Genomic DNA, 27,800 nt, shown 5'->3' on the forward strand with positions numbered 1-27,800 from the left:
TTTATGATGCTTAAAGAAACCCCAAACAAAGAAACTTTGTTTAAAAGCCAATTTGACAAGGGGGAGTGGGGTGGCAGCGTGAAACCTCCTCAGTCCCATGCAGCACACTTGGGACTTCCTCGCTTCAATCTAGACTTGTGGGCTTTGGGCAGGGGAGTTTAACCCCGACCCTTAAAATATCAGAACTGCTGTAGGCTGGTCATTGCTGAAGTTATTTCCTGCTTGGTGAGGTTTGCCGGTTGAATGGCGTGTTAATAAAAATAGATAAATAAATAATAGATAGATAGATGGAAGCCAAAAACCACACACAGAGGCAGGGCCTTTTCGATAGTGGCCCCGCCATTATGGAATGATCTCCCCACTGAGGCCTGCCTGGTGCTAACACTGTCATCTAGGTCACTGCAGAGGCCACCAGTGAGGGAGGAAGCAGCAGCCAGGCACCTCTCCACCGTGCCTGGGTCCAGCTCCAGCTGAGAGCCCCCTCCCTCCTGCTATCAACTGTCACTGCTGAACTTTGCAACTAAGATTGTAGTGCCTGAATTTGCTTTCCTTTTCCCCCTCGTCCTCCTCCCTCCCAATCCCCTTTCCTTTTGTGTCATGTCTTTTAGATTGTAAGCCTGTGGGCAGGGACTGTCAAGAAATACTTTTGTAAGCCGCCATGAGAGCCTTTTTTGGCTGAATGGCAGCATAAAAATCCTTAAATAAATAAATAAATAAATAAATCTTTTCAGCACCAGGTTAAGACCTAAGAACACCAGAAGAGCCCTGATGCTGGATCAGATCAGGGGTCCATCCAGTCCAGCCCTCTGTTCACACAGTGGCCAAACAGCTGTCGACCAGGGACCCACAAGTAGGACACGGGTGCAACAGCACCCTAGCTTTACTCCCAGGCATTTAGTAGCATATGACAGAGCAGCTATACCAGCTGTCTGAACACGTCTAGCGTTCTTTTGAAAACGCTTTCCGCTGTTTCAATGGTTTCAAATTTTGAATCCTTTAATATTTTTCATGCTCGTTTTATCTGTGAATTGTTGTGAGAGAGCTTCAGCTATTGGACAGTATAGAAATGAAATTATTATTATTATTATTATTATTATTATTATTATTATTATTGTGCCACCAGGATGTGACCACATATTAAAAGCTAGGACAAGGGATTCTCCCGGATAACCCAATCAATCATTTCTCCAAGCCAAAGGCTGTCAGAAAGATGCGTTCGATTAAAACAAATCTATCGCGAACTGTAAGAGTCTTCTCTTACCAGCCTCCCTCTTCAGCATGCATATGCATGCACACACACTTCATTGTAGGGTTCATCCCTAATCCGCGCGGGTGGAAAGCGGCAGGTGGACTGCAAAAGTGCGCTCATTACATCCCTCGAGTCTCTCCTCCTGAACCAGCCCCGCCGCCCCCCACCAGCCCATCAATAACGGGGGGACGAGGGCAGGCCATTTCCTGCCTCGCTTCAGCGGTTGCCCATCGATGCACGCAAAGCTCCCTTTCCTCGGGGCAGCCCGCCCCACCCTCAGCGCGCACCAAGCGCCACTGCTCTTGACATGGCTTGGAGCGTTGAGGGCAGGCAGAATTTCTCTCTCTCTCTGATCAAATCGGACAGCGCAGGGAGGGGCAAAAATGCCGTGGGAGGCCCACCCACTGCTCGGTTTGGCAAGCCACACACGCCGGAGGCCTCCAGGTGGCCCTGCACCCGGGGAACACGCCAAGGCCCCACAACGGGGGGTGACTCACCTTGACGGGCTAGTTTTTAGCATGGCACAGGGCTTCCTGGCCATAGAAGCAAGCCGTTTGCAGCGGAAACCGCAAGGCCGGGATGCCACGGATGGCAATATTAAGTGCCAGTACCATCTGGGTGATCCAGTTGAGGAAAAAGAGGGAAAAAGCACCAAGGAAAGGCTATAAGAAAAAGAGGCTACTAGCTCTGGTGCTTTAGGGTGGATTCCTGCATTGAGCAGGGGGTTGGACTAGATGGCCTTGTAGACCCCTTCCAACTCTGCTATTCTATGATTCTATGATTCTATGAAAAGGCAAAAGGGTATACAAAAGTATACCACGGTCAATGGTATTGAAAGTCGCGGAGCTGTTTAAGAGGATCAACAGGGTTGCACACCTCCATCTTTTTCTTGATAAAGGTCATCCCATAGGGTAATCAAGACAGTTTCAGTTCCAAAACAGGCCTGAAACCCAACTAAAATAGATTTAGAAAAATCAGCTTCTTCCAAGAGCATCTTGAGTTGCAGAAAGGACCGCAAGGCAATGTATGCATATTGCTTTGAATAGTATTCTAAAAGGACAATGTAACAGCCAGGTATATAGGCCACCCAGTACATAACATGTATTTGTAAGGACAGGGGATGTTGGGAAGCTTGAAGCTACAATATGCTGGCATTTTTTGATATTTCGTCCCTGCCTCTTTTACCTTCAGTTCTGCCCACTGCTGCAAAGCGGTTTCCCAAGACCTGCTCTGAAATGAAATCGAGTCCTCTGGTCAAAAGAGCTCCAACAACCTTGCCCCTGTTGGGCTGTGCGCGCGTGCGCGTCACGGAAGCGTGGCCTGCGTGGCCGACTCACCTACGTACTCCGGGTCCACCCGTGGGGAATAGAGGCCGAATTTGATGAAGATGGGGAGGAGGAAGCCGAAACGCACCCACTCGATGACGTAGAGCGGGGGGCTCGCCTCGTCTGGCTTGAGAAGGTCACAGCCCAAAATGGCGCTCTCTCCCGTCCGGCCAATCACGGTGCGGGGTTCCGTCTCACTGTTACCTGCTGGCGGAAAACGGCCAGGAAGGAGGGTGAGTGGAAATGTTTCCCATGCACGTTCCAGATAACAACTCCCAGCATTCCTGACCGCTGGCTGGGCCTGATGGGAATTGCAGTCCAAGATCCGTTAAAGGCGTAAGTAACCCCGACAGGGCTGGGAGGCAAAATCAAATCAAAGCAAGCTGGCCGTATTAACTCATGGGTTATTGCTGCATGGAAGGCGCCCGGCAGCGGAGCGGCAGCCTGCTAATTGAGCCGAGGGAAATCAGCGGGCAGAAAGTGAAAAGTTTGTGAAATCCCAGGGCAAACAGGAGAGCCGCACACTTGGTTGGCTATGTAGGCTGAGCGTGCGAGAAAGTTACAGTAACAGATTCTCTCCACTGAGCAACTGGCAGCAAGCCAAGGAGCACACAACCAGCTTTTAAAACTTCTCAGGGTAACCAAACACACACATACCCCAACTTAAAAATGTTCAGGGCTCTCCATGGCACCACAAAACATAGTTATCGGGTGAGGAATACAACTTTTCCGTTTTTAAAAAATGGAGCCCAAGTTTCTAGTCCTTAGGTTTACAAAGATTTACTTCTTCTATTTAAATCCTTCAAGGAACTCAAGGTAGTAGACGAAGTCTTCTCTCCATCTTAATTATCCTCCCAACAACCCCATGAGATAGAGGTTAGGCCGAGAGAGAGAAAGCAAGAGAGAGAGAAAGGGAGAGAGGGAATGCCTCCCCCCACGGTCAAAGTCATAAATCCTGCGAATTTATGGGCGAGTTGAGATTTGGACACCCAAATCAGACACACGGGGGTGGGGGGACCTCTTTGATTTCAGAACAGCCCTTGGGGTGATGGTGTCATTTCTGTGGTGGGAGGAGCCAAAGCCGAAAAGGGGAGTGGTCAAATGCAAAAGGCCAATGTACCACTTACCCTCAGCGGAGCTGCTGTAGACCAGGGCGAAGGAGGCAATCCATAAACACCAATTCATAGCACAGCTGCCCCCGCCAAACACCTCGCCACACCGCCAGAACCGCCAAGACGATCAGCGACGTGCGTTTGGGGAGGGAGGGGAGGGGAGCAGAAGGAACCGTCACCCTGTCCTTGGGTGCCGGACTGCCGTCGTTTCAGGAGACACCGTCGGGCAACTCCCGAGGACCCCAGCGATGACGTCTTGTGGGCTGGACTTCTTTCTCATCCCCGCTGAGCCCTCTTGATAGCGCTGATGTCCGGCGTGCTGGCGAGGACACAGTCTCCAAGGGCCGCCAAACTCAGCCTCAGCATAGACCACAGCCTGTCGGGACAAAGTTCCAAAAATGGTAACATGACTTTGGAGAAATTCAGGGCAACCTAAGAAGAGTCACGGTGGTTCATCAGGCCGAAGATGGTGGTGGGGTGAGAATCTCTCAGGGGCTAGATTCCAGCGGTGGGTGGAACTGAAGATGAAAGGGGTGGCGCTAAAGGCAAAGGGGTAGGTCCAAAATACCAGCATAGTTTTGTTTAAACCTCTTACTGCCAGGAAGAGGCGTTTCAACCATTTAGAAGGGGGGGGGGACTGCAAAAAAAGCCAGGAAGCCACCTGATGATCAGTAGTCAGGGGAAAAGGGGGTGGGACCAGGCAAAGGAGGCGTGGCCTTCTGAGAAACCCTTGGCAGCTGGATTTGCACCCAGGCCAGAGGTGAGTCTAAGATTGGAAGGAAAGGAAAGGAACCTCTCGTGCAAGCAGTGAGTCATTACTGACTCTTGGAGGGACGCCAGCTTTTGTTGATGTTTTCTTGGCAGGCCTTATAGCGGGGTGGTTTGCCGTTGCCTTCCCCGGCCGTTATTACCTTTCCCCCAGCTAGCTGGGTACTCATTTTACCGACCTCGGGAGGATGGAAGGCTGAGTCGACCCGAGCCGGCTGCCTGAAACCAGCTTCCGCTGGGATCGAACTCAGGCCGTGGGGAGAGTTTCAGCTGCAAAAACTGCTGCTTTAAGGCTAGGTAATTGGTTCCATTGTCCCCAACTGGTCCTACCACCAATTGAAATCCAGCCTGCCTGTAACTTCAGCCTGTTAGGTCTATTACTGTCCTCTGAATGAGCAGCAGTGAACAAGTTTTTGCCCATTTCTACATGACGGTCCTTCAAGGGTAGGAAAAGAGCTGTGATGCCCCCTGCCAAATCTTTCCTTCGCTGAGCGAAGCATACACCATCCCTTCAACCTTTCCTCATAGGACTTTCTTCGTTGCCCTCCTGTAAACTGTTCCAGTTTGTCTGCATCCTTCATAACACATAGTGCCCAGAAACGAATGCAGTACTCCAACTTAGGCCTCTGAGTACTGTGGAATTTTAATTGACTAATAAGGTCTTTTCATCCAACCAATGGATTCAACATTGCAGTCCTGAGAATTAGTCTAATCTAACTTTCCACAACCTGTATGTATTAGGACTGCAAGGCCCATGCTGGCTGGGGATGGTGGTAGTTGCACTTCAGCACATCCTGAGGGCACCAGCTTGGGGAAGCCTCCTCTAGCCCCTCAGCCCTAGAGACTGGGGCAGACTATGGCTGGATTCAGATAACATGATAATTCACATTCAAGGGTTGTCGTTGAACCATGGGTTGTCGCTGAAATATGGGTTATCATGCTGTGTGAACCCAGCCATGATAACGAATCATGGTTAAGCACGAATCATTTAAGCACGAAGCATTTGTTAAGCACGAACAGCCCACAGTTCACACCCCAACAACAACCCACACGTTCTCTTCATGAGTTGTTTGTGGTTAACAAACCATGGTTTCTTAGCGCATCTGGGTTCAGAAAACACAATAACCCATGCTTCAACAACAACCCACACTCAACCCATGAGTAGTGTGGGTCGTGTTGTCTGAATCCAGCCTATATATCTCATGCATGTAAAAGTAAGAAAGCCAGTATCAGCTGAGACTTTTCAAACTCTCCTTTTCTAACTTCACTTCCCCTTCATTAACTTTTCTCTCTCCATCACTTTAACCTCATTTCTCTCTCGCCTTGGGGAGCGGAAGACCAGGGGAGAACGGAGCCTCCCAACCATGCAGAGATCACGTTGATGGCTGTAAGTAGCACAGCGTCCCCCCCCCTCACCATCTAGGATCGTCTAAACCCACCCACCTCTATTTCTCCATCAACGCTTTTTAGAACATCACAGGAAAGCGAGTGAGCGAGAGAGTCCCTCCGCCGTCCCTTTCGCCCTCCGGAAGATTTTCCCTTTTTTCCCTTTTCCTTCCTCTTGTCATTTCCAATTTTCACAACTTGGCCAAATTAAAAACACGTGCCTGAGCCGGAAACTAAGTCCACTCGGATCCTCCCGGTGCCTCCGTCTCACATGAGCTGAGTGGGAGGGTTTTTTTCCCCCCCTCTTTCCGCTTTCCAATACGATGTATGCAAAACTCGCTGATGGATGGTCTCTGGGGAAGGCTGTGGGTTTATTTTATCTTTTTAAAGTCTCAGCTTGGAATTGAAGGCAAACAAGTCAATTCAGGTGAAACCCGGGGGGGGGGGGGGAGGGGGGACTGAGTTCGAATCCTGCTCATGCATGAAGCTCAGCTCATTGGGTGACTTGGGGAAGCCAGTCACCGACTGTCAACTCAACCTAGGTAGCCATGCAGGCTAAGGCTGATGGGAATTTTTGTCCAACAATTACTGGAGTGCTGCGTGTGGGCTATATAAACACCAAGTCGTACCTGCAACAAAATGTTGCAGTGCTCCTGTTCAGGATGCCAGCCAGCCAGCCTTGCCCTCTGACACGATACTCCATTTCCCTCCTCCTTCATGCCCCCCTGTGCTCCCAAGCCTTTTATACTTCTGCAAACCTCGAGGTTTCCCCAAACCCTGCTGAAACCCCACTTTTGTCCTGTTGGCACTCAACAGCCAGGTTTGTTATTAGAGGGAGCGATAATTCATCATTCAAGGTTTGCCAAAAGCTACCCACCTGGTCCAAAAATATCTCCTGGAGACCAGGTGTGTGTGTGTGTGTGTATTTTATTTGCCAATTTTTTAAAAAATTGCATTTCAGTTGTTAGCTGCCTTGACATTTCAAGGAAAGGGAGGATTATGTACGTTTTAAATGGGTAAAATTGGAATGAGGTGCGCCTGGTCCTCACCCAATAATTAGCGCAGGTATGAATAGCAAGGGCCCTCTAAGAAGATCTCATGCGCATTAACAACTTCAGCAGAATGTTTCGGCAAAGGAACGCTAATCATAATTACTTGTGCGAAGAAATTAACCGCTGAGAGATTTGTATAGAAGCATTATATAAAACTCCCAAGTGCACTTAGAGGAACGAGAGCTCCTATAGATTGCACTCTAGTTCCAGTTGGGAAAATCCAACTCCCTTTCGTGGATCGCCTAGGGAAAACATTCATAACCAAAATAATCCCGTTCCGTCTGCTTCCTGCAGGCACCGCCTGGTGGGTGTCCAACCCTGCCACGGCCGTCGCTCCAAACCCGTTTCGACCTTCCTGGCCGTTCAATTTCTGTTTCATAAAATAAACTTTAATCTGCCTCCCAGCTGGGATGCATTAAAAAAAGCAGTGTCTGAAGGCATCCCAGTTTGTGCCTGGGAAAGTGCTAAATTACATCACCGAGAATAAAATGATTCTAGTTCCAGAATACGGGGCGATGGACCTTCATAAGTGCGAGAGAGCATCTAAGAACGTCCTATAGAATTTGAGGATGCCCCGATTTTGGCTCTCCCTGCTTTGATTCGCTCAAACCGAGGCATTTTAGCACGTGTCTCTTGCTGTTTGAAGAACCCAGGTCTCCGGCATTTCACGCCCCCCCCCCCTTCCTCCAAGGGCTGAGTAAGAATCCAGAAACCTTGGCTCTCCGATTCCCAGCTCCCTCACCCCATTCCAGCTGAGAAGAGAAGTCAGGGGTCCTGCATTCCCAACTGGAACTGGGAGAAGAACCCAGGTGTCCTGGTTGCTACAATCCTCAAAGACCACTCCCAGAGCAAGGTGGAAAGCAGCCATGGGGATGCTGCTTTCCACCTGAGCTGGGCTGAATCGAACTTTCCCACCCCGGAGCAGACTCTTCCAGGTTCTTGAGCTCAAACCACTAGGCCTCGCTTCCGCTCTGGCTATAGGGACGCAAGGAGGTGGGTAAAATCCAACATTAGTTCTATTTAGAGAATATCTATTGAAATGGATGGGACTTACTCATGGGTAACTTAAGTCCCATTCATTTCAATGGGTCTACTCTAAGTATGTTGGATTTTAACCCTGGATTTCCCGGGCGCCGAGAGCCGCGGTTCCAAGCAGCGCCGGTTTTGCGCTCCTCCAACCCGCTGGGCTGGAGGGAAGCTGGGGAGGGAAGCCAGGCGTCCGAGCTCCCAAGATCTCCCCTCCCCGCCTCCCTGGAAGCAAAGAGAGACCCCTCCCCCTGAAGCTGAGAGGAAAAACCTGCCGGGATCTCTGCCACGCGAATCGAAGAGGGTTACAGCCAGGGGAGGCTGGTGGCTCCGATGTCAGTGGGGCTGCGGATCCGCTCTGGGTTTTTCAGTCCGAACTCTAAACGAGCCATCCAAAGTGCTGAATCCTCTCCCCAAAACGGGTTCAGCTCCTTGGATAGGAGCTTTAGAGTTCGGGCTGAAACCCAGATCGGATTCACAGCCCCACAGGCACCGAAGGCACCAGCTTTCACTGCTTACAGATCCAGCCCCGGAGACTCCGCATCCGTCTCGAACCCCAGACAATCCCAGCCTCCCCTGGCCCAGCCACTCCCTCGAAGCTGGCGGGAGAGAGAGAGAACCGGCACTTTCGAGTCTCTCCCCAAACCAGATCCCGCTGCAGGAGAAGAGGACCCAGGCGTCCTGGTTCCCACGCCATCAGAAGTTTACCTGCGCACCGAGGCGGCTTGGTCATGCCCCCTCCCAGCGAGGGCTCTTCTTTCCCGGCCAGCCTCTGAGCTCTAGCAGCCGGCTCCATCAACAAGTCTTCAGCCAGCCGCTGCTGCAGATCCGAGTTTTCTCCGGCGCGCTTTTACGCACACTTTGCGCGCACTCGCAGCGCTTGCATGGAAGCGGGACTTCTCTTTAATTACTTACGATTTTTTTAAAAATCAAAGCCCCCAGCTCATCTTTTGCTACTTTGTTCTCTGGATTATCTCTCGCATTCTTCCCCCTCCCCCTTACAATATATATATATATATTTCTCCCTCTGAAGCGCCAAAGAAGCAGATGCGCGATCCGCCCGTGCGCGGAGGCAGCGCCCCTTCCCCACTCGTCCTGCCGAGCTTTTTGGCAAGAAGAACTCGCCACACAATGGAGGGGGGCGCGGTTGGCCTGGCCCCCTCCCCTGGCCAAGCCTCTTTGTTGCCACAGGGACAGCCAATCCGGCGCCCCAAGCGTCTCTTGCGCCTTCCAAACCTACCAATCAGAGGAAGAGAAAAGGCTGAGCTTGAGAGCTTTAAAAAAAAAGTGGGGAGGGGGGGAGTATGTGGATATATATCTGTGTCAGTTTCACTTGCAAAGATCTCTGGGATATGTAGTTTCTTCATAGGGCCAAAGGCTCCTCCATTGATCCAGAGCGCCTTCTGCTGGATTGGTTTATATTTGCTCCCACTCCCTCGCCTTTTTTCCTTTTCCTTTTACAAAACATGGCTCCCGAATTTTTATGGTTTGCTTGTTGAATCATCAAAAACCAGCTGCCTCTGAGCATATGCAGATTTCCCTCCCTCTTTCCAGAAGGGGAAACGTGTTCATCAGATCCAACAAATCCGACAAAGAGTTATTATTATTATTATTATTATTATTATTATTATTATTATTTATTTATATAGCACCATCAATGTACATGGTGCTGTACAGAGTAAAACAGTAAATAGCAAGACTCTGCCGCATAGGCTAGTAACAAACTTTTTATTTTTATTTTTTATGATGCCGTAACTTTTCACAGATTAGAGGCCACTTTTCCAGATGCATGATGTGTGAACTCCATGTATCATACTGGATTTCTGATGGAAGTGGGCTTTAGTCCATGAAATGTAGGCCTCTCTCTTTGCACCCAACCAGCTACCTGCCTTTCCAGATTTTTATTTTATTCCTTATGTATGTATAATTATTTTTTATCAGTAGGCTGGCTTGCCACAAAGTGTTGCCCTCCAGCGCCATTTTTATTTGAGTTCAGAAGCGTGATGCTCAGACACCACCTGCACCTTGGATTTGAAAGCCCACCTTTATCCATAACAGCCTGCCCACACATTAAAATCAGTCAGAGAAGCCCTTCTCATTTGCCTGCTTGTGAGAGCAGCTAGGTTGGCGACCACACGAGGCAGGGCCTTTTCCGCAGGGGCCCTATCATTGCAGGCTTTTAAGAAGGCCCTGAAGTCATATTACACTACTCTGGCTTCCCCCAGATTACATTTTATCAGAGTGCTTTGCGGCTGCAGCTGTTCGTAGTTTCATTTTCTGCTGGTGTTCAGTGTTTCTGTTTTCATTTAAGAATGTTTGCTGTTGTTGCTCTTTTTATTTTGTTTTTACAATTGTTAATACCGCATCAGTTTGTATTGTGTTTTTTACTGTTGCATGCTGACTTGGGAGAAGCTCCTGCCCTGGGACAGCAACCAAGAATTCTTACAATTCTTACGCTAGTTACTTCGATTTGTCTCCCCAATTTGCAAAATTTTCTAATGTCAGGTGGGGTGTTGAATCTGCTCCGGGCTTCAGTCAGAACTAGTCTGAAGTCTAAAGGGGCTATCCATGGTTGGTTAGAGTTCTGACTGAAACCTGGAGCGGATTCACCGCCTCACAGACATCGGAGCCACCAACCCCCACTGGTACAGGTGCACGATCAAATGTGATTCAACATGTCGTGGAATGAACCGGATCTCCCCGTATTCCTAAATTGCAACTCAAACCTGGCTCCCCTCCGCGGCTGCTTCTCCCCCAGGCACAAAGCACTCCAACTGTATACATCACAGCCAGCCGAGGCAGCAGGTGCGTGACGGGTAGGATTATTTTCCTCTCTCTAATCACTACCCTTGGAGGGGCTGAAACAAGAGATATTGTTTGAAGTTCCCTTTAATCTAATCCGGGCCTGGGCATGGGAGACATCCGATCTCTCGCTGCACAGCGGCTGAGCTGGAAATACCTGTCTGGGTTTGAAAACGGCCGGGCCTCCCCCTGTGGTCTACTCAAACGATTCTTAGATTTCCTGGTAAAGAAATGCATTTGGCCAGGAATCAAATACCCACCCGCTCAGCCTTCAGGAATGGGGCCTCCTCTCCTATTTGCAGGGGGGTGCAGTTTGGAAGGGGGAGATACCTGTGCGACGGGGTCGGCAGCTGGCAGCCCCTGAGCTGAAATCCGCCCCCCTGGAGGTATGTGCTTGGCCCTACAACTGCCAACTCAGTGGTGAAAGAAAGATGGGGACCGAGGAGCAGCTTCAGGAATAGGGCTTTCCCCCTTTCTAAACGGGCTGCTTAGCAAAACTAGCTGCTGACTGAAATCTTACGTGTGTCATTGAAACCACAGTGCCCGTGTTTCTTTAATGTTATTTACGTATTGCAATTTTATTTTTGCCTTTCCTCCAAGGACCAGGACTTATCCTCAATTATTTATATCCTGCCTTTTTTCCAATACTGGGACTCAAGATGATTTTACCTCTGGGAAGCGCGCAAGCAGGACATAATCCCAACCACACCATCCTGCCCATGTTCCCCAGCAACTGATGTACATAGGCATACTGCCTCTGAAGCTGGAGGCCTTATATAGCCATCATGACCAGTAGCCATTGATAGCCTTCACCACAACAAATTAATCTCACCCCCTTTCAAGCTGTCTAAGTTGGCAGCCACCTGCACATCTTGCAGCAGTAGTGAATTCTATAGGCGGCAAATTCCACGGGACTTCCTTTCGTCTGTCCTGAATCTCCTCTCAATGGGCTTCATTGGATGACCCCGTTGGGTTCTAGTATTATGAGAAAAGGAGAAAGAAAATTCTGCCTGTGGACTTTCTCCACACTGTGCGTTGTTTGATACACCTCTATCATGACATGTTCAATGCACCTCTATCAAATGTCATAACCTTTTCTTGCATAGGGAGTTGCATTCAGTCCCTTAATCATTCTGGTTGCCCTTCTTTGTACCTTCTCTAGCTCCGTGCTATCAGTTTTGAGATGGTTTGATAAGCCTGTATACACCAGTTGCCAGGGAACGTGGGTGGGAGGCTGCTGTTATACAGGAGGAGAACGCCTCCTCCCATATGTACCTGCCCGGACCTTAAGATCATCCACAGGTGTCCTTCTCCGTGAGCCCCTGCCAAAGGAAGTGAGGCGGGTGGATACTAGGAGCAGGGCTTTCTCTGCTGTGGCACCCTGGTTGTGGAATGAGCTCCCCAGAGAGGTCCGCCTGGCGCCTACACTGTACTCCTTTCGTCGCCAGCTGAAGACCTTTTTATTCTCTCAGGATTTTAACACTTAATTTAACTTAAATTTAAATTTTGATGTTTTAATTCTGTATTTTAACCTATATCAATTTCTGCTGTGTGGTTTTTATCCTGGTTGTGCTTTTTATATTGTATTTTGTATTTGTGTTTTTTGACTGTTGGTTGTTTTGTTGTGCTTTTCATGGTTTTAATTTTTGTGAACTGCCCAGAGAGCTTCAGCTATTGGGCGGTATAAAAACATAATAAATAAACAAACAAATAAATAAAATGTCCTGCTTCGTTGGCCCCTAGTGGACGGCTGGTTGGCCACGGTGTGAACAGAATATTAGACTAGATGGACACTTGGTCTCATCCAGCAGGGCTCCTCTTACGTTCTTGTGTTCTTACGTAATATTCCAAGTATGAGTGCACCACCGGTTTGGATGAATGCATTCCCAAGAACACTCCATTCATTGCATCATGCAGGCTGAAATAACACTAACACTAACGGACAACTAACAGTTGGTAGAAACCAGACCAAGGCTGGAATCCTACCCGTCCTTACCTGGGAGACGGTCCCATTAAATTCAATGGGTCTTAATTCTGAGCAGCCATGTGCAGGATTTTGCTTTAAGTTAGTTGCACATAGGGTAGCCAAGCATCCCCTTTTACAGTCCTCTGTTTCAGAGGAGAGATCTCCAGATGTTTGGGAGGTCATCTCCCAGGAATTCCTGCCAGCATACAACTCCCCTGTTAAAACAGCTCCACTGGCTTCCAGTCTGTTTCCGGGCACAATTCAAAGTGCTAGTTATGACTTATAAAGCCCTATATGGCTCGGGTCCAGGTTATTTGAAAGACCGTATCCTCCCTTATGAGCCTGCCCATGCTTTGAGATCTTCTGGGGAAGCCCTTCTTTCAGTCCCACCATCTTCACAGGTGCGCTTGGTGGGAACATGGGAGAGGGCCTTCTCGGTGGCTGCTCCGGTGCTCTGGAACTCTCTTCCCGGGGAAGCTAGGCTGGCTTCCTCCTTGATGGGCTTTTGGAAGCAGGCAAAAATGTCTTTGTTCTGGCAGGCCTTTGGAGAATAATCTCATCCTCCATCTATGTTAAGGACTTGTAAAATTGTCATGTATTTTAAACCTTTAATATTTTAATCATAGAATAGCAGAGTTGGAAGGGGCCTACAAGGCCATCGAGTCCAACCCCCTGCTCAATGCAGGAATCCACCCTAAAGCATCCCTGACAGATGGTTGTATTTTATTTTAAATTTTGTACATTTCTTTTCCTAGGTTTTAAAATATATGTATTTTAAATTTTGTAAGGCCGCCTTGAGGCCCAGTATTGGGCAAAAGGCTGGATACAAATAATAATAATGATGATGATGATGATGTTGAGGGACGCTGGGAGCTGAAGTCCAAAATCATCTGGAGTTCTACACTTTGGCCTATTTGAAGGTATCCTCCAATGAAAGGGATCAGCAGTCCATTTCCTGTTTAAAGACAAAGTACCGGGAGCAGAACAGGGGTTGGCCTTGAAGTTGCCCATCCATTTATCAACACCTGGGCAGCAGACAGAAGAGGCAGGTATACAAGTCACACACCTGCACCCATGGAAACCTGGTGACTCTGACATCAGAGCCTTGAATTCCAGTCCCAACTCTGAAGGAACTATCTAAGGTGCTGAATCCCATCCCAAAATGGGTTCAGGACCTCGGACACCACTTTTAGAGTCCTGACCAGTTCTGACTGAAACCCAGAGCAGATTTATCACTCTATCGGCATCATAACAACCCACTTTCACGGCTTCTGCCCTGTGGTGAGCTGCATTGTATTTCTATTTCAAGTATAAAAACAGTGTCTAAATTTGCTTTTCTCTCTCTCTCTCTCTTTGTACTATCTGTTTATACTTTTGCGTGTAAACAGTTTTTGTATTATGGACAATATCATATTTTAAGGTTCTTTTTCTTTGCAAACAGCCCAGTTTTGGTTGTGTGAGAAAAGAAAGGAAACGTATAGCTACAAATTAACCTATGCAAATTGCATGCAAATCATGGTCCTCTTTCATCCTCCATTTTTTGGGGGGTGATGCATTTCTCTCTCTCTCGCTCTCTCTGTCTGTCTGTGTGTGTGTGTGTGTGTCGATTTGCAAGCAGCTGCTTGAGTTTATTTATTTATTTATTTATTTATTACATTTCTATACCGCCCAATAGCTGAAGCTCTCTGGGCGGTTGCACTTAGTTCCCACTGAAATCAAAGGATTTAACTTTCGTCGCTGCTAACTTTCCCCCTCCGGGATTGATGAGTTCAGGGCCTGAGTGAGATTTAGGGGGCTTGTTGGTTCACCGAGGTGGCGACCCCCTTTTCGAAGGCCAGGCATTGAATAACGGCAAACGCCCCCATCCCCAAACTTCCTTTGGCAGTGGGCGGAAACGCCCGGCCTGCCCCGGCCTCTGTACGTCACAGCCTGTGCTGGGCACCCTTTGAGCTTGGAGCTTGCTGAGGACACGGCTAAAGCGAGAGGAGTTTAAGAGTGAATAATATGGGAGCTAAGCTGCTTTCTGGTATCTTTCGCAACAGCATCCACCAACGCCTTTGCTGCTTGGCAGAGGTGTTGCGTTGCCTGGGCCTTCTCCCTTCAGAGCTGCTCCCGTTACATTCAGCTTTCCTCACAGTCCTCCTAGCCGCTAGTTGTGTTGCTGTGGGACCTGAGAATTTACAGATCTAAGCAGGAAAAGAAAATGGCAGGTAACCAGGAAGCAGTGTCCGAACACACGCACACAATTCCTGCCCTTTGCCAGTTTCTGCCAGGCTCTGCCCATAAAACAGGGGTGGGCGACTGCAGGCGGCAGCAGGGAGGGGGGCAAAACCAGCCTGCCTGGAGTTCCCTAGGCCACAGCCTTTCCCTAGTCTCACCCCAAATCGCTTGGTGGCTTCCTGACTATTGTGCATTTCCCCATCTCCGTTCTAAAAGGTTGTTGTAAATGTGTCTCCTAAGGCTACGTTTCTGGCAATAAGGGCTTGAAGCAGTGGAGGCTGGAAGCTCCGATTTCAGTGGGGCTGTGGATCCATTCTGGGTTTCCGTCTGAGCTAGCCAGAACTCCAACCTAGTTTGGGGATCGGGTTCATCGCCTTGGAGAGCTCCTTTAGAGTCCAGACTGAAACCCAGAATGGATTCACGGCCCCAATTGGGTGCAGAGATTTTCATGGCAGGGACCCTGGTGTCATTTTTGCAAAAGATTCGTCCACTCCCGCTTCTTTGGAAGTCAAGGTCTGATGTCACCTGCCTGCTTTTGAAAATCTGCCCCCACAGGGCCTCGGTGAGAAGCAGAAGAGGAGGAAAAGGGGAAAGGGGAAAAAACACACACCCTACGCACAACACCCCAGTGTCTCTGCAGGTTCCTTTCGTGGGCAAGAATAGCTGTCAGTTTGGGTTAGCTTGATGGAGGCGAGAGGCGAGCAGTGATGACAGCTAGCTGATTGCTTTGACAAGCCAGTGAGCCTAACTCTCCAAGACCCAGGGGCAGCACAGGTGTAACAGGGCTTTGGCCAAGCCTTGCTGAGAAGCCATCTGCAGCTAATATGATCTGGTCAGAGGGACACGCCGGTCCCTTCACTGAAACCAAGATTATGCCCCTTCATGGGCGTCATTAGGTGTCAGCCTACGGGGGCCTGTCCCTGGATCTATTCCCCAGGGCCCCGGATTTATTTCCCAGAACTCCAAGTGCCCATTGATGCCAATGGAAGGTTTTCTTTTAAGCTTAATTGCATGGACTGGCGGCGATTTCAGGGCAGGAGGTAAAGAGACCGAAGTGGGCATGGGACAGTGAAAGATAGCAAAGTAATTGCCGTTGAAGAGCAACTACTGATTTAGGATGATGGGGGTGTAGCGAAAACGAAATTCATTTTATTCAAGGTGACTTGGATGAGTCCGTTGGCTTTGCTTTCTGTAACAGTTAAATAAATCCTAGTAATTATTTCTAAATTTGGATATATAGATATACATTGCGGCTTTATGCAGAGTTGTGGCCTCTGGGCCTGGGCTCCAAATCTGTTAAATGCCTAGCGAAACCCCCAACACTGGAGAAAGGCCAGGATTGTGCAGGTCTTCCAAATCTGCTATTAGCTATAGCCTTGCCTTTGTAGTGCTTGACTCCATGTGCCTCTGCACTTCGATCTCTCCTTCTCTTTAGCTTTCCCTTCCCAGCTTTATGCCTATGACTGTCTCCCCTTTCCCTCGTTCCACTAGACCACTCACCAGCTTCCTCTGGCCTCCCTCCTCCTTCCCTCGGCCCTTCCACCTATCTAGGATGTGAGCAGAGAGGCCAATAGCAGCCTCTTCCATCCTCCTGTGACATAAGAGAAGCCCAGCCAATCAGTGGCAGAGGCTCCACCTTCACAAAGCTCCTTAGCACCATTACAGACTCAATTCTGAACATCCCCAGGCAGGTGTTAAGATAATGTACATCAAGAACTTTGACCACACGACTTAAAATCGTAGGGAAATGCCAGAGGTCAGCCTGGTTGGACACCTGCTGAGGGGCCATATCCCAGCAGGGGCCCACGGACAGGAGTCCCCTGGCATTGCTCCTCCTCTTCCCCATGGCAACCTGCTGGTTCACCTTCCTCTCGCTCTGGCCCAGACGATGGTGTTGGTGAGAAGGAGGAACAGCAGATGTCACGGCCTCCTTGCTCCCTGGCTCTCTGCCTGCCAAGCAAGCAAATGGGATCCATGATGAGGAAGAGGGGCAGCAAGAGTGGCTGGGGACATGGCAGTGAGAAGGTAGATTCACTGAAGGAGGGCAGCTCTGGACGGTAGCTTGCCCAACGCCAACGCCCCCCAAAAGCATGGAAACCTTCCCCCCTCACCCATTTATTCCTCCGGTGCCTTTCTCCAAAATCCAAGTTAAAAGCAAGCTTGCTCAAGGAGAACTTTTATTTCTGGCTTGCTTCCCCAAGATAATTCTGGGTCAAGTACAGTTCTCAGCACACCTCTTATAAAACCAGGGGGCGGTTGCGTAACCGTCTCAAAGGGAGTTCAGAAAAGTTTCCTGCGATTGTGGAGAGCTTACTTGAGGGCACGGACTTTCTGGAATGGGACCTGTCATTTCAGCTGTGCTGGTCCTTCTTGTCCTCTCTCTCAGGATTTAAAGGGCAGACACAGAATCACAGAATCATAGAATAGCAGAGTGGGAAGGGGCCTACAAGGCCATCAAGTCCAACCCCCTGCTCAATGCAGAAATCCACCCTAAAGCATCTCTGACAGATGGTTGTCCAGCTGCCTCTTGAAGGCCTCTAGTGTGGGAGAGCCCACAACCTCCCTAGGTCACGGGTTCCATTGTCATACTGCTCTAACAGCCAGGAAGTTTTTCCTGATGTCTGAGATCGAAAGTCCAGAAATGAAGAAGATTCCGTCCACACCACTTCCTTAGCGTCCTCCTATGGAAGAAGGTGGGGGAGGAGAAGAACCTCAAAGTTAAACCCTGCTCCGTCCTTGTCTCCCTCCGTGAAGTGGGAGAAACAGCAGCTGGAATTATCCTACGGAGGCCCGGAAACGCTGGACTTATGGGGGTTGAAGCAGGTCGGCCCTAACGAAATCTAAAGCTGCAACATCTTTTCCCCTCCTGTTTTAGACAAATAACATTTGTGTACATTCACTCCATAAATAATCCAAGCAGCCCAAAGAGATAAATCGGGGCTATTTTAAAAAGTAAAACAAAATTCCAATTAGGGACAATTGCGGAAAATTCCAAACTGAAAAACAGGCAAGCCAAAAGCTCCCCCTTCTGGTCTCTTTAAGCTATTTCCCCCCCTCTCTTCATGTTTGGAGGGTGCGCAATTTGGAGGGGGAACACCTGTGAGAGGGGGTCGGCAGCTGGCGGCCCCACGAGCTGAAATCCGTCCCCCTGATGGCATGTGCTTGCCCTTACAACTACTAACTCAAGAGGCGAAAGAAAGATGTGGACGGAGCATCAGGAATAAGATTATCTCCCGGGTTCTGTTTCCGTGGGTTCCTCTTTCCTTCTCCCACACAGTGGTAGGGTTAGGTCATTTTAGACACTGGATGTTATGGTCATTCAGACCCATCGCCCACTTTAAACGATCATTTGCAGGTCTTCCATGTTAGAAGGCCCAGATGTCCATTTTTCCTTTGTGGAGCCTTGGATGTCCGCCTAGGAATGGGAGAGGATTTTATCCCAATTCCATTTTTGAACAGAATTTATCAACATAGAATCATAGAATAGTAGAGTTGGAAGGGGCCTCTAAGGCCATTGAGTCCAACCCACAGCATCCCTGACAGATGGTTGTCCAGCTGCCTCTTGAAGGCCTCTAGGGTGGGAGAGCCCACAACCCCCTAGGTAACAGGTTCCATTGTCATACTGCTCTAACAGCCAGGAAGTTTTCCCTGATGTCCAGCCGGAATTTGACTTCCTGTAACTTGAGCCTGTTATTCCGTGTCCTGCGCTCTGGGAGGATCGAGAAGAGATCCTGGCCCTCCTCTGTGTGACAACCTTTTAAGTATTTGAAGAGTGCTATCATGTCTCCCCTCAATCTCCTCTTCTCCAGGCTCAACATGCCCAGTTCTTTCAGTCTCTCTTCATAGGGCTTCGTTTCCAGACCCCTGATCATCCTGGTTGCCCTCCTCTGAACATGCTCCAGCTTGTCTTTATCCTTCTTGAATTGTGGAGCCCAGAACTGGACGCAATCCTCTAACCTTTGCAAACTCTCCATATTTAGATCAAAAGGGACCTGGTGCTATTCCTGGCTCCTGGATAAGCATACCTGTACAACACCTATGTTTGCCAGCCCAAAATCATTGTCTCATTCAAGCTTTTCATATTTTCAAGTGTATGCTCAAAATCTCTCTGGCATACAAGGGTCAAAAGAGACATTCCTTCAAATGTGTGTCTAGCAGCTACGTTCCCCCACCCTTTCGTTTTGACTCTAGAGTAGGCACAGGGACTCTGATCCAGATCAGGACCCTAGTGTGGTACAGATCAGGAATTATACCTATGCAAGGTTTGGTATTTGTTTACCAAGTTTGGTGTAAAGTTTAAGGTGTTGGACTGGGATTTGGGAGACCCAGTTTCTATGAAGCTCACTGGGTGACTTTGGGCCAGTCCCTGATTCTCAGCCTACCTCATAGGGTTGTTGTGAGGATAAAATGGAGAGGAGGAGGAGGCCACACGAGCTGCCTTGAGTTCCTTGCTAGAGGAAAAAGCTGAGATATAAATATAATAAACAAACAAGCAAACAACTCGGGACTTAGAAGATTTCCTGATTCGTTTCTGGCCTTTTTCCATTTCTGTGCTGATCAACCGACACTCTGCAAGATCTCTTAGGTCTGGTCCATCATAGCTCAGAAAGGGCCCTTTGGTATCAGCCTGACCACTCTCTGGAACTCCCTACCACTACAAAATAGGCAGACACCAACCCATCTGGCTTTTCAGTGCCTATTGAAAACGTCCCTTTTCCAACAGGCATTCCCAGGAAGCTAATCTTTTCTTCTGCGTGAAACCTTGTGGGTTTTTTTTTTTGGGGGGGGGAACATTGCTTAGAAATGTCTTTAAGACATGTGATTCATGAATCCAGTTTAAATGAATGAATGAAGACATGACAAAGATGTAGCTGCTAAACACACATTGAAAGGAATGTTTGCTTTGGCCCTGAGCCCAAGTGGAATACGTGCGGAGAGGCACCGTCAGGCCGCCTACCATATCTGTGGCTGGGGCGAGATTTTGAGCTTCTTGTGTTCGCAGCCAAGTCTTTCTTAGCTACTGTACAAGGACAGCTGTTGTTACGCAACAGGAATGGGGGCAGAAAGTCCCCCCCCCCCAGGGTGTGTGGGTGTGTGCCTCTTTCTCTCCATTGTCAGAAGGGAGCTGAGAGCACCATCCCGGTTAGAAAAGGACGGTTAGAATGTCAACAGTGGTCACTTTTGACCTCTTTTATTGCCGGACAAGACGCGACGTGTTGTTAGCATGATACAGAAAAGAGGAGACCCCCTCCTCACTTGGTCTATCGATACAGTTTGCAAAACGGTACCACCGTTTCTCCCAGTGTTGGAACGGAAGCCGTGGGTTGATCTCCGGATCAACCGTCGCAGCGTGACCTTGTCCCCTGATGTATTTGGGATCCTCCCGTGATTCCAATTTGCAGCGCTACCATATCCTGCCCCACAAACCCCCGCTAAAGATCCCAAAATGCCCCCCCCCAAAGCTAAAACACTTCTCCATGTTTGGCAGCTGGAGAAGTCTTCTCTAGAGAGGTGGACGTTCATATGATTGTCCTCTTTCCGGTTTCTAGATTGGCCCAACGGTCAAGGAGGCCTGCTTCCCTTCCCATCCCTTCCTCTGGCTATTTGGTGCGTTGGTGGAACTGCACGACGGCCTTCTCCTGGTCGTGCGTCTCGATGGATCCGGGCCGCAGCTTCCGGATTTCTTGGATGGCGTCAACACCTGTGATCTTCTGGGTCTTCGCCAGGTAACACGCCAACATGGTGCCCGTGCGGCCGAATCCCAACAAACAATGTACCGCCACCGCCTGAGTGAAGGAAGGAGGATACAGAAAAAGGTTATTTATTTATTACATTTTTATACCGCCCAATAGCCGAAGCTCTCTGGGTGGTTCACAAAAGTTAAAATCATGAAGAGCATAATAAAACAACCAACAATCTAAAAACACAAATACAAAATACAGTATAAAAAGCACAACCAGGATAAAACCACACAGCAGAAGTTGATGTAAGATTAAAATACAGAATTAAAACAGTAACATTTAAATGTAAGTTAAAATTAGTTGTTGAAAGACAGAGAGAATAAAAAGGTCTTCAGCTGGCGACGAAAGGAGTACAGTGTAGGCGTCAGGCGGACCTCTCTGGGGAGCTCATTCCACAGCCGGGGTGCCACAGCAGAGAAGGCCCTGCTCCTAGTAGCCACCTGCCTCACTTCCTTTGGCAGGGGCTCACGGAGAAGGGCCCCTGTAGATGATCTTAAGGTCCGGGCAGGTACATATGGGAGGAGGCGTTCCTTCAAATAACCTGGCCCCAAGCCGTTTAGGGCTTTAAATGTCAGTACCAGCACTTTGAATTGGGCCCGGACCTGGACTGGCAGCCAATGAAGCTGGAAAAGGACTGGCGTGATGTGATCTCACCGGCCAGTCCCTGTTAGTAACTTTGCTGCCCTGTTTTGTACCAGTTGAAGTTTCCAGACCGTTTTCAAAGGCAGCCCCACATATAATGCATTGCAGTAATCGGTGCAATGGTGGAATATGGTGGAATCGGAGCTGGCAATTAAGGACTCAAAATATTTCACAAGAGCAGAACAGCCTAGCCTGGATGAGACCAAAGATTCCTTTGACCATTCCCCCCCCCCTTTCTAACTTGATGTCCTCCAAATGGGTTAAACCTGCTTCCTCAACCTGCTCTCATCCACCCATGGCATTTTTAGAGAACTCGTTCTAGGTTATTATGACTGTTTTATACATTCCTGTGCTACTTATTGTTTTGCAAGTGATTGTATTTTATTCTTTTAAATATTTGTATTGTATTTATTACATTTTTTTTAACTGTTACATGGCATTTTAGGTTAATTAAGTGTTTGCAATCTGCCTGGGAAACTTTAGTTATCGGGAGGATTAGAATTGCAATGAAGATGTGGTTTCCATTTTTGACTTTCGTTAACAAAAAAGAAAAGGACTTCACACCTCCAGTCACACAGAGATCATTTGAGAGAAATGTAATATCTTAAGATGTGGACACACACAAACACACACACACCTTGGGCAACTCTTTCTATCTAGTGGAACTTTGGCACGACAAAACTGAATGTGGATATTTAGGCATCGTAGTACGCTTGTGTACTCGATTGTTAAAAGTTTTGCTTTTCAGTTTAACGGGAAGAAAGGTAATAAATAGATTACGAACATCGGAAGAGCCCTGCTGGATCAGACCAAGGGACCAGCTAATCCATCAATCTGTTCACACAGATATCGACCTGGGCAATCAAACCAGGACCCACAAGCAGGACGCAGTGCAACAGCACCCTCCCACCCATGTGGAGCCAGTGTGGTGTAGTGGTTAGAGTGTTGGACTGGGAGTCAGGAGATCTGGGTTCTAGTCCCCACTCGGCCATGGAAGCCCACTGGGTGACTTTGGGCCACTCACAGACTCTCAGCCCAACCTACCTCACAGGGTTGTTGTTGTGAGGATGAAACGGAGAGGAGGAGGAGGATTATGTACACCGCCTTCGGTTCCTTGGAGGAAAAAAGGCAGGATATAAATGCAATAAATAAATAAAGAATGTTCCCCAGCAACTGGTGTATACAGGCTTACTGTCTAGAGACACCAGGAATGGATAAATTGCCCTGGTCTTAAGGAAACTGCCCGTGTTCCAGTGTGTGCTCAATGCAGAATGGAAATTACCTCCCCCTTGGCATTAGCGTCATCCACAATTTGCAAGAAGTTCTGGATCTGGTCGGGAGAAGGCGGGCAGAAGTCCACGATGCGCAGGCGGTGAATCTGAATGCCGGGGCAGGTGTCGTGGTAGGGCGGGTTGCGCTCGGTGAGAGAGACGAGGTGCCGGATGCCGTGCTCGTACATGTACTGGTAGTGCGCAGGCAGGCGAGGCATGGCCAATCCCGCCAGCCGGCCTGCCGCTACCCAGGAGAAATTGGGCGGTACGGCAGACGCCATGGACCCTGGAGCGAGAGAAAGGAGGGCAAGCTGGACGTGGCACGCCGAACGGCAAGTGAGGACTCCCTTCTGCGTTTCTGTGGCTGCCCTACATGCCAGAGAAATAGGTGTTGTCCCCAAACTCCGCCCGCCGCTTAAGCCTCTCCACCATCAAAAGGGTTTGGTTAGGGTGGCTCTAACAGCAGCCCCAGAGCATTCTGGGAGCAGAACTGCCACCGTAGCTCATCTCTCTGTATGGCTGCAGGTATTGGTTGGGATTTCAATGAAAGCTGTTGGGGGGGGGGCGGTGGAGAGAAGAGAATCCGGTGTCTGATTTCAATAGAAAACAAAGCATTGGGCGGTTGCTGTGTTAACAGGGGAAGGCGAGCGCCGGCAAAGTTCTCCGGCTGTTGTCTTTTGCAGGTATTAAAGCGGATGAAGTATTAAAGCCAACAAAAGGAATGAAAGCAAATGATGACTCCAGAGTGAGTCCGCCTCTGAACAGGAAGGCGGATGAGATGGGCCATTGTCTGATCCAAAAGAGCGCTTTTGAGCTTCCGTGACTTAACCAACGAGCCGTGGTCCTTCTTTATAGTGTGATTTGTAACGAAAGGCTGGACCTCTCCGTTGGCCAGCTACACATTCAAGAGAACGGCCGGGTTCACAGGCAACGAGAAACCAGAGCTGCAAAATGGTGGCGGACGGCGCCCGATTGGCTCCTCCCACACATGGGCAGGGCTAAATAAACCAGAAATTAACCAGAAATTAAAAAGCCAGAGTTTGTGGCTGTTGATTCCTGGCTAGGGTGTCCGATTACGAATCGCCAAGAGAGAGGAAATGCACCAGTCCAAAAAGAGGACAGCGATTTCCATAAAATGTGCCTACGCTTATTTATACGTATAGGTCGAAATCTAGAAATCGTGATTATAATTGAAAGAGAAATACCACACTTCTCACCATAGTCTGAGACCAGGGAAGCTGTGCGCCCACCTGTTCAGGCCGCTGTCCAGGTGCTGCTAACTGCAGTTGGGAACAGTTCTTTACCTTTCAGCCAGAATTGGACTGGGTAGTCCTTCACACACCAGGACGGTCCTCTGTAAAGTAGCGCCCTATGGGTAAAATAACCGAAGTTGTAGCTAGAGTAGGCCCATTGAAATGAATGGGATTTAAGGAAGTCACGACTGACAAGTCCTATTCATTTCGAGAGGTTTATTCGACGTAGGACTTGTGTTGGATTTTATCCCGTTTCCACCCTTCTCATTTAGGAGGTCCTGAAAACTTTCCTCCCCAGCCGTAACCATCAGGGAGCATCATGGGATTGCTGGCGGCAGCCCATGGACCAACCGGAATGTTCTGTCTTCCAAAGCAGAAGAGGGATGAGTCAGCGCCTCTTCCCACAGAGAACAAAAGCAGCAGGGATTATCTCCTCAGAGGTCACAGAGCCAATGACAAAATTTGCGGTGAGGCCCTCAGGGTGGGAATTAATCCCTCACCAAAGTAGCGAGCCAAACCATGCGCTTTTTGTCATGGGAGGCTGATGCCCCGGCGGGCCGCCATCTTGGTTGGTGCTATTCAGCCCTGGAAAGGTTTCCCCTCAGCTCACTTCCTAATGCCGCTGAGGTAGAATTTCCCCCGGTTTGCTTCTGGACTTATTCCTTGGTCTTCAACATCACGTGAAGTGGGGGAATTCACTCCCACGGGATATGGTGATGGCCACCCACCTTAGAGCCTTGGCCAAGGGGCGGTATACAAATGTAATAAATAATAATAATAATAATAATAATAATAATAATAATAGGGGATGATGGACAACTTTCCCCCAAGATGGTGCCATGCAGATGTGTGGGACTGGCTGGGAATTATGGGACTTGCAATCAAACATATCTGAAGCCTCCAAGGTTGAGGAAAGCTACTCTAGGCCCTGTTGATAGGCCTCCGGTCTTCCCGCTCGATAATTTTGCGTAATTCAAATGGGCTGGACCACAACCCCCATCATCCCTGGCTGGGGTGATGGGAACTGTAGTCCTACATACCCAGTTTGGGTAGGCTAGGCTAAAGTGTTAGGATAAGGTTGGCCTTGGATCGGTGAGTGTCTCTTAACCTACCTTACTGGGGTGTTGTGAAGATGATGTGGATTTGGGACATGTACACTGTCTTAAAGTCTTTACAGAAAGGATGCAATTGTAATACATTTTAGCTCAATTGAACTCCCATATTCAGGAGCAGTATATCTCTAAGTATCAGAGGCTGGAGCATAGAATAGCTGGCAATTCTGTACTGATGTTACATTTAGCGTTATGTTTTCAGGGAGCTCAGCAATTTGACTCTGTTCAGTAAAAATGAGTTGTTTACATTTAGACCACAAAGTCTAATCATTTAATTAAACGAACAGCCCTGAATCTGAAAATGCAAATTATTCTTGAATAAGTTAATTTTAACAACCACCACCACCACCAACCCCCAACCCCCCAAATGGCTTGTTATTTTATTCCAGACTCAGGCAAATCTCCAGGCGTTTAGGAGGGCCGCAAGTTTTCCATTCCTGTCCTATACCCTGAGAATTCGGACTTAACGGAAAATACCTTTCGATTTCAATATTTGGTGTTACCTTGCCCTCTTGTGGCAGTAAGCAGGCATTGCTAGGTTCAGAACGATTCAAAAAGAATCAGAATAGTAGAGTTGGAAGGGGCCTGCAAGGCCACCGAGTCCGACCCCCTGCTCAATGCAGGAATCCACCTTAAAGCATCCCTGACAGACGGCTGTCCAGCTGCCTCTAGTGTGGGAGAGCCCACCACCTCCCTAGGTCATGCGTTCCATTGCCATACCGCTCTAACAGCCAGGAAGTTTTTCCTGATGTCCAGCCCGGAATCTGGCATCCTGTCACTTGAGCCCCTTATTCCGTGTCTTGCATTCTGGGATGATGGAGAAGAGATCCCGGCCTTCCTCTGTGGGACAACCTTTCAACTATTTGAAGTGTGCAATCCTGTCTCCCCTCCATCTTCAATTCTCCAGGCTCAACAGGCCCAGTTCTTTCAGTCTCTCTTCATAGGGCTTTGTTTCCAGACCCCCTGATCATCCTGGTTGCCCTCCTCTGAACCCGCTCCAGCTTGTCTGCGTCCTTCTTGAATTGTGGAGCCCAGAACTGGACGCAACACTCCGGATGAGGCCACGCGCGCTTCCTCCGCGCACCACCTGCCCGTCCTCCACCAACCACCTAAAAATAAACCTTTGCTATCGCGATCCCGGTTGACTTTGAGGCTGTCCTCAAATGCCCTCCAATAAACAGCCCCCCCTTTGCTTGTAAACAACCCGCACAAACAAACAGACAAGCAAAAGCATGCGCGGTTTGGTTGCCACGATTTTGGACACACTGAGCTCAATTGCTGCCTTCGCTTTCCCCTCCTCGCTTTCCTGACGCACCGTTCAATTCACGCCCAGTACCTGCGATGAGAAAAAAGGTTGCAAAACCCGTCCGGCGGAGGGGAGAACCCAGCAGCTGGCTGGAGCCGCCCATCCAAACAAGAAATAGCGATACTTTAAAACATACACACACACCAAGCCCTCTGCTCTTCCTCCTAGCTGCAGACAGCGAGAAGCGGAAGGGAGCGTCTCCAAACGCCAATCCAGTCTCAGGGCGGAAGCACGGTCAGGGCTCCTCTCGCAACTCGCAAGATTTCCTGGAGGAGGCGCAAAAGGAAGCGCAGCTGTTGCTTTTATTTAAGGAGGCACAAAATGGGTGATAACACTCAACCACAAAAGTACTTAGAAATGTAAAATAGACGCAATATATTAGAGATATGAGTGATATATACAACATATACAGTTTGCCTCGTGTGGCACAGAGCGGTAAAGCAGCAGTTTCTGCAGCTGAAACTCTCCCCAGGGCCTGAGTTCGATCCCAGCGGAAGCGGGTCCCCTCAGCCTTCCGTTCTCCCGAGCTGGGGGAGGGGAAGGCAACGGCAAACCACCCCGACAAAGTTAGCGAAAGCTGGCATCCCTCCAAGAGTCAGTAATGACTCAGTGCTCGATCTACAGAACAAATTCTCATAGCTGGTACATATTCTTAAATCCCTTCAAAACAAATCCACCAGTGCGAAACCTCCACAATAACAATTAGTAAGGAAAACAGAAACAGACAAAAATGTCCAATGTTACCAGCACTGAAGTTCACAGTAGCATTTTACGTTTTTACAAAACTGCCTAAGAGCAAAATTTTTAAAATAAATAGTTCAGAAGTATACCACTCATGCACAAAGACAGGCGTATAGATGACATTCATAAGGTGTCTATCAAACATTTGTAATGAAGCATCTAATAAATAGAGCATCTATTAAACATTCATGATAAGACATCATGAGATATACTTCTGATATATGACATATATATATGTGTGTGTGTGTGTGTGACATGATAGAGGGATACAAAATTATGCAAGGTGTGGAGAATGTGGACAGCGAGACATTTTTCTCCCTCTCTCCAAATACTAGAACCTGGGCACCCATTTGGATGGCTTTAAAAGGGAGCTGGATAAATTCCTGGAGGCGAAGGCTATCCATGGCTACTAGCCCTGATGGTTGTGTGCTATCTCCAGTATTCGAGGCAGTAAGCCTGTGATTTTTTTTTTATTTTAAAAACTGCAAGTTCTTTTTGTTCTGGACATAGGGATGTGTGCAAATTCTGCTAAACTCTACCCAGCGTACCTGGATGGCACCCAACAAAAAAACATGTGAACTGAAATAGGATACCAGGAACTGAAAGTTTGTTTTGAGATATGTTCATGTGTGAAGATAGCTGGTTCGATAGATGTTTTATTCCTTGACAAAACCATAGCGAGGGATGGTTTTGTCCAGGAACAACTTGCCATGCGGAACAACAGAATGTCATAAAAGCCTAACGCATACTAATTGAGGGCCGCAAGGCTGTTTTATTCCTCCTAATTTTATCCAATCTCACAGGCAGCTTTATTGCAAGAACTGGCCG

The 27,800-nt window shown here is 48.6% G+C and overlaps 3 protein-coding genes across 5 annotated transcripts in view; 1 reads left to right on the top strand and 2 right to left on the bottom strand.

Annotated features, from left to right (window-relative positions):
* IGSF9 (immunoglobulin superfamily member 9) overlaps positions 1-3,993 on the bottom strand; it is a 43,944-nt gene extending 39,951 nt beyond the window's left edge. The window contains exons 1-2 of the mRNA XM_063145985.1: positions 3,702-3,993; positions 2,587-2,781 (exon numbers count right to left, since the gene is read on the bottom strand). Coding sequence (XP_063002055.1) covers positions 2,587-2,781; positions 3,702-3,759 — 253 coding nt within the window. The 5' untranslated portion in view covers positions 3,760-3,993. The remainder of the gene's footprint in view (positions 1-2,586; positions 2,782-3,701) is intronic.
* Positions 1-27,800, top strand: part of LOC134412273 (NACHT, LRR and PYD domains-containing protein 12-like) — a 240,982-nt gene that overhangs the window by 204,245 nt on the left and 8,937 nt on the right. The window lies entirely within an intron of this gene.
* DUSP23 (dual specificity phosphatase 23) lies at positions 20,368-26,343 on the bottom strand. Of its 3 annotated transcripts, XM_063145827.1 has the most exons (4): positions 26,262-26,343; positions 23,865-23,929; positions 22,572-22,846; positions 20,368-20,692 (listed from the first exon to the last, which is right to left on the bottom strand). In XM_063145827.1, exons 3-4 carry the CDS (start codon positions 22,839-22,841, stop codon positions 20,507-20,509), a joined length of 456 nt encoding a protein of 151 aa, XP_063001897.1. In that variant the 5' UTR covers positions 22,842-22,846; positions 23,865-23,929; positions 26,262-26,343; the 3' UTR covers positions 20,368-20,506. The 3 variants fall into 3 exon arrangements, with proteins under 3 accessions (XP_063001897.1, XP_063001896.1, XP_063001898.1); XM_063145826.1 differs by lacking the exon at positions 26,262-26,343 and having other exon boundaries at positions 23,778-23,865; XM_063145828.1 differs by lacking the exons at positions 23,865-23,929; positions 26,262-26,343 and adding an exon at positions 23,811-23,855.

The sequence above is a fragment of the Elgaria multicarinata genome, chromosome 21 (genome assembly GCF_023053635.1).
Source record: "Elgaria multicarinata webbii isolate HBS135686 ecotype San Diego chromosome 21, rElgMul1.1.pri, whole genome shotgun sequence".
Taxonomy (NCBI): domain Eukaryota; kingdom Metazoa; phylum Chordata; class Lepidosauria; order Squamata; family Anguidae; genus Elgaria; species Elgaria multicarinata.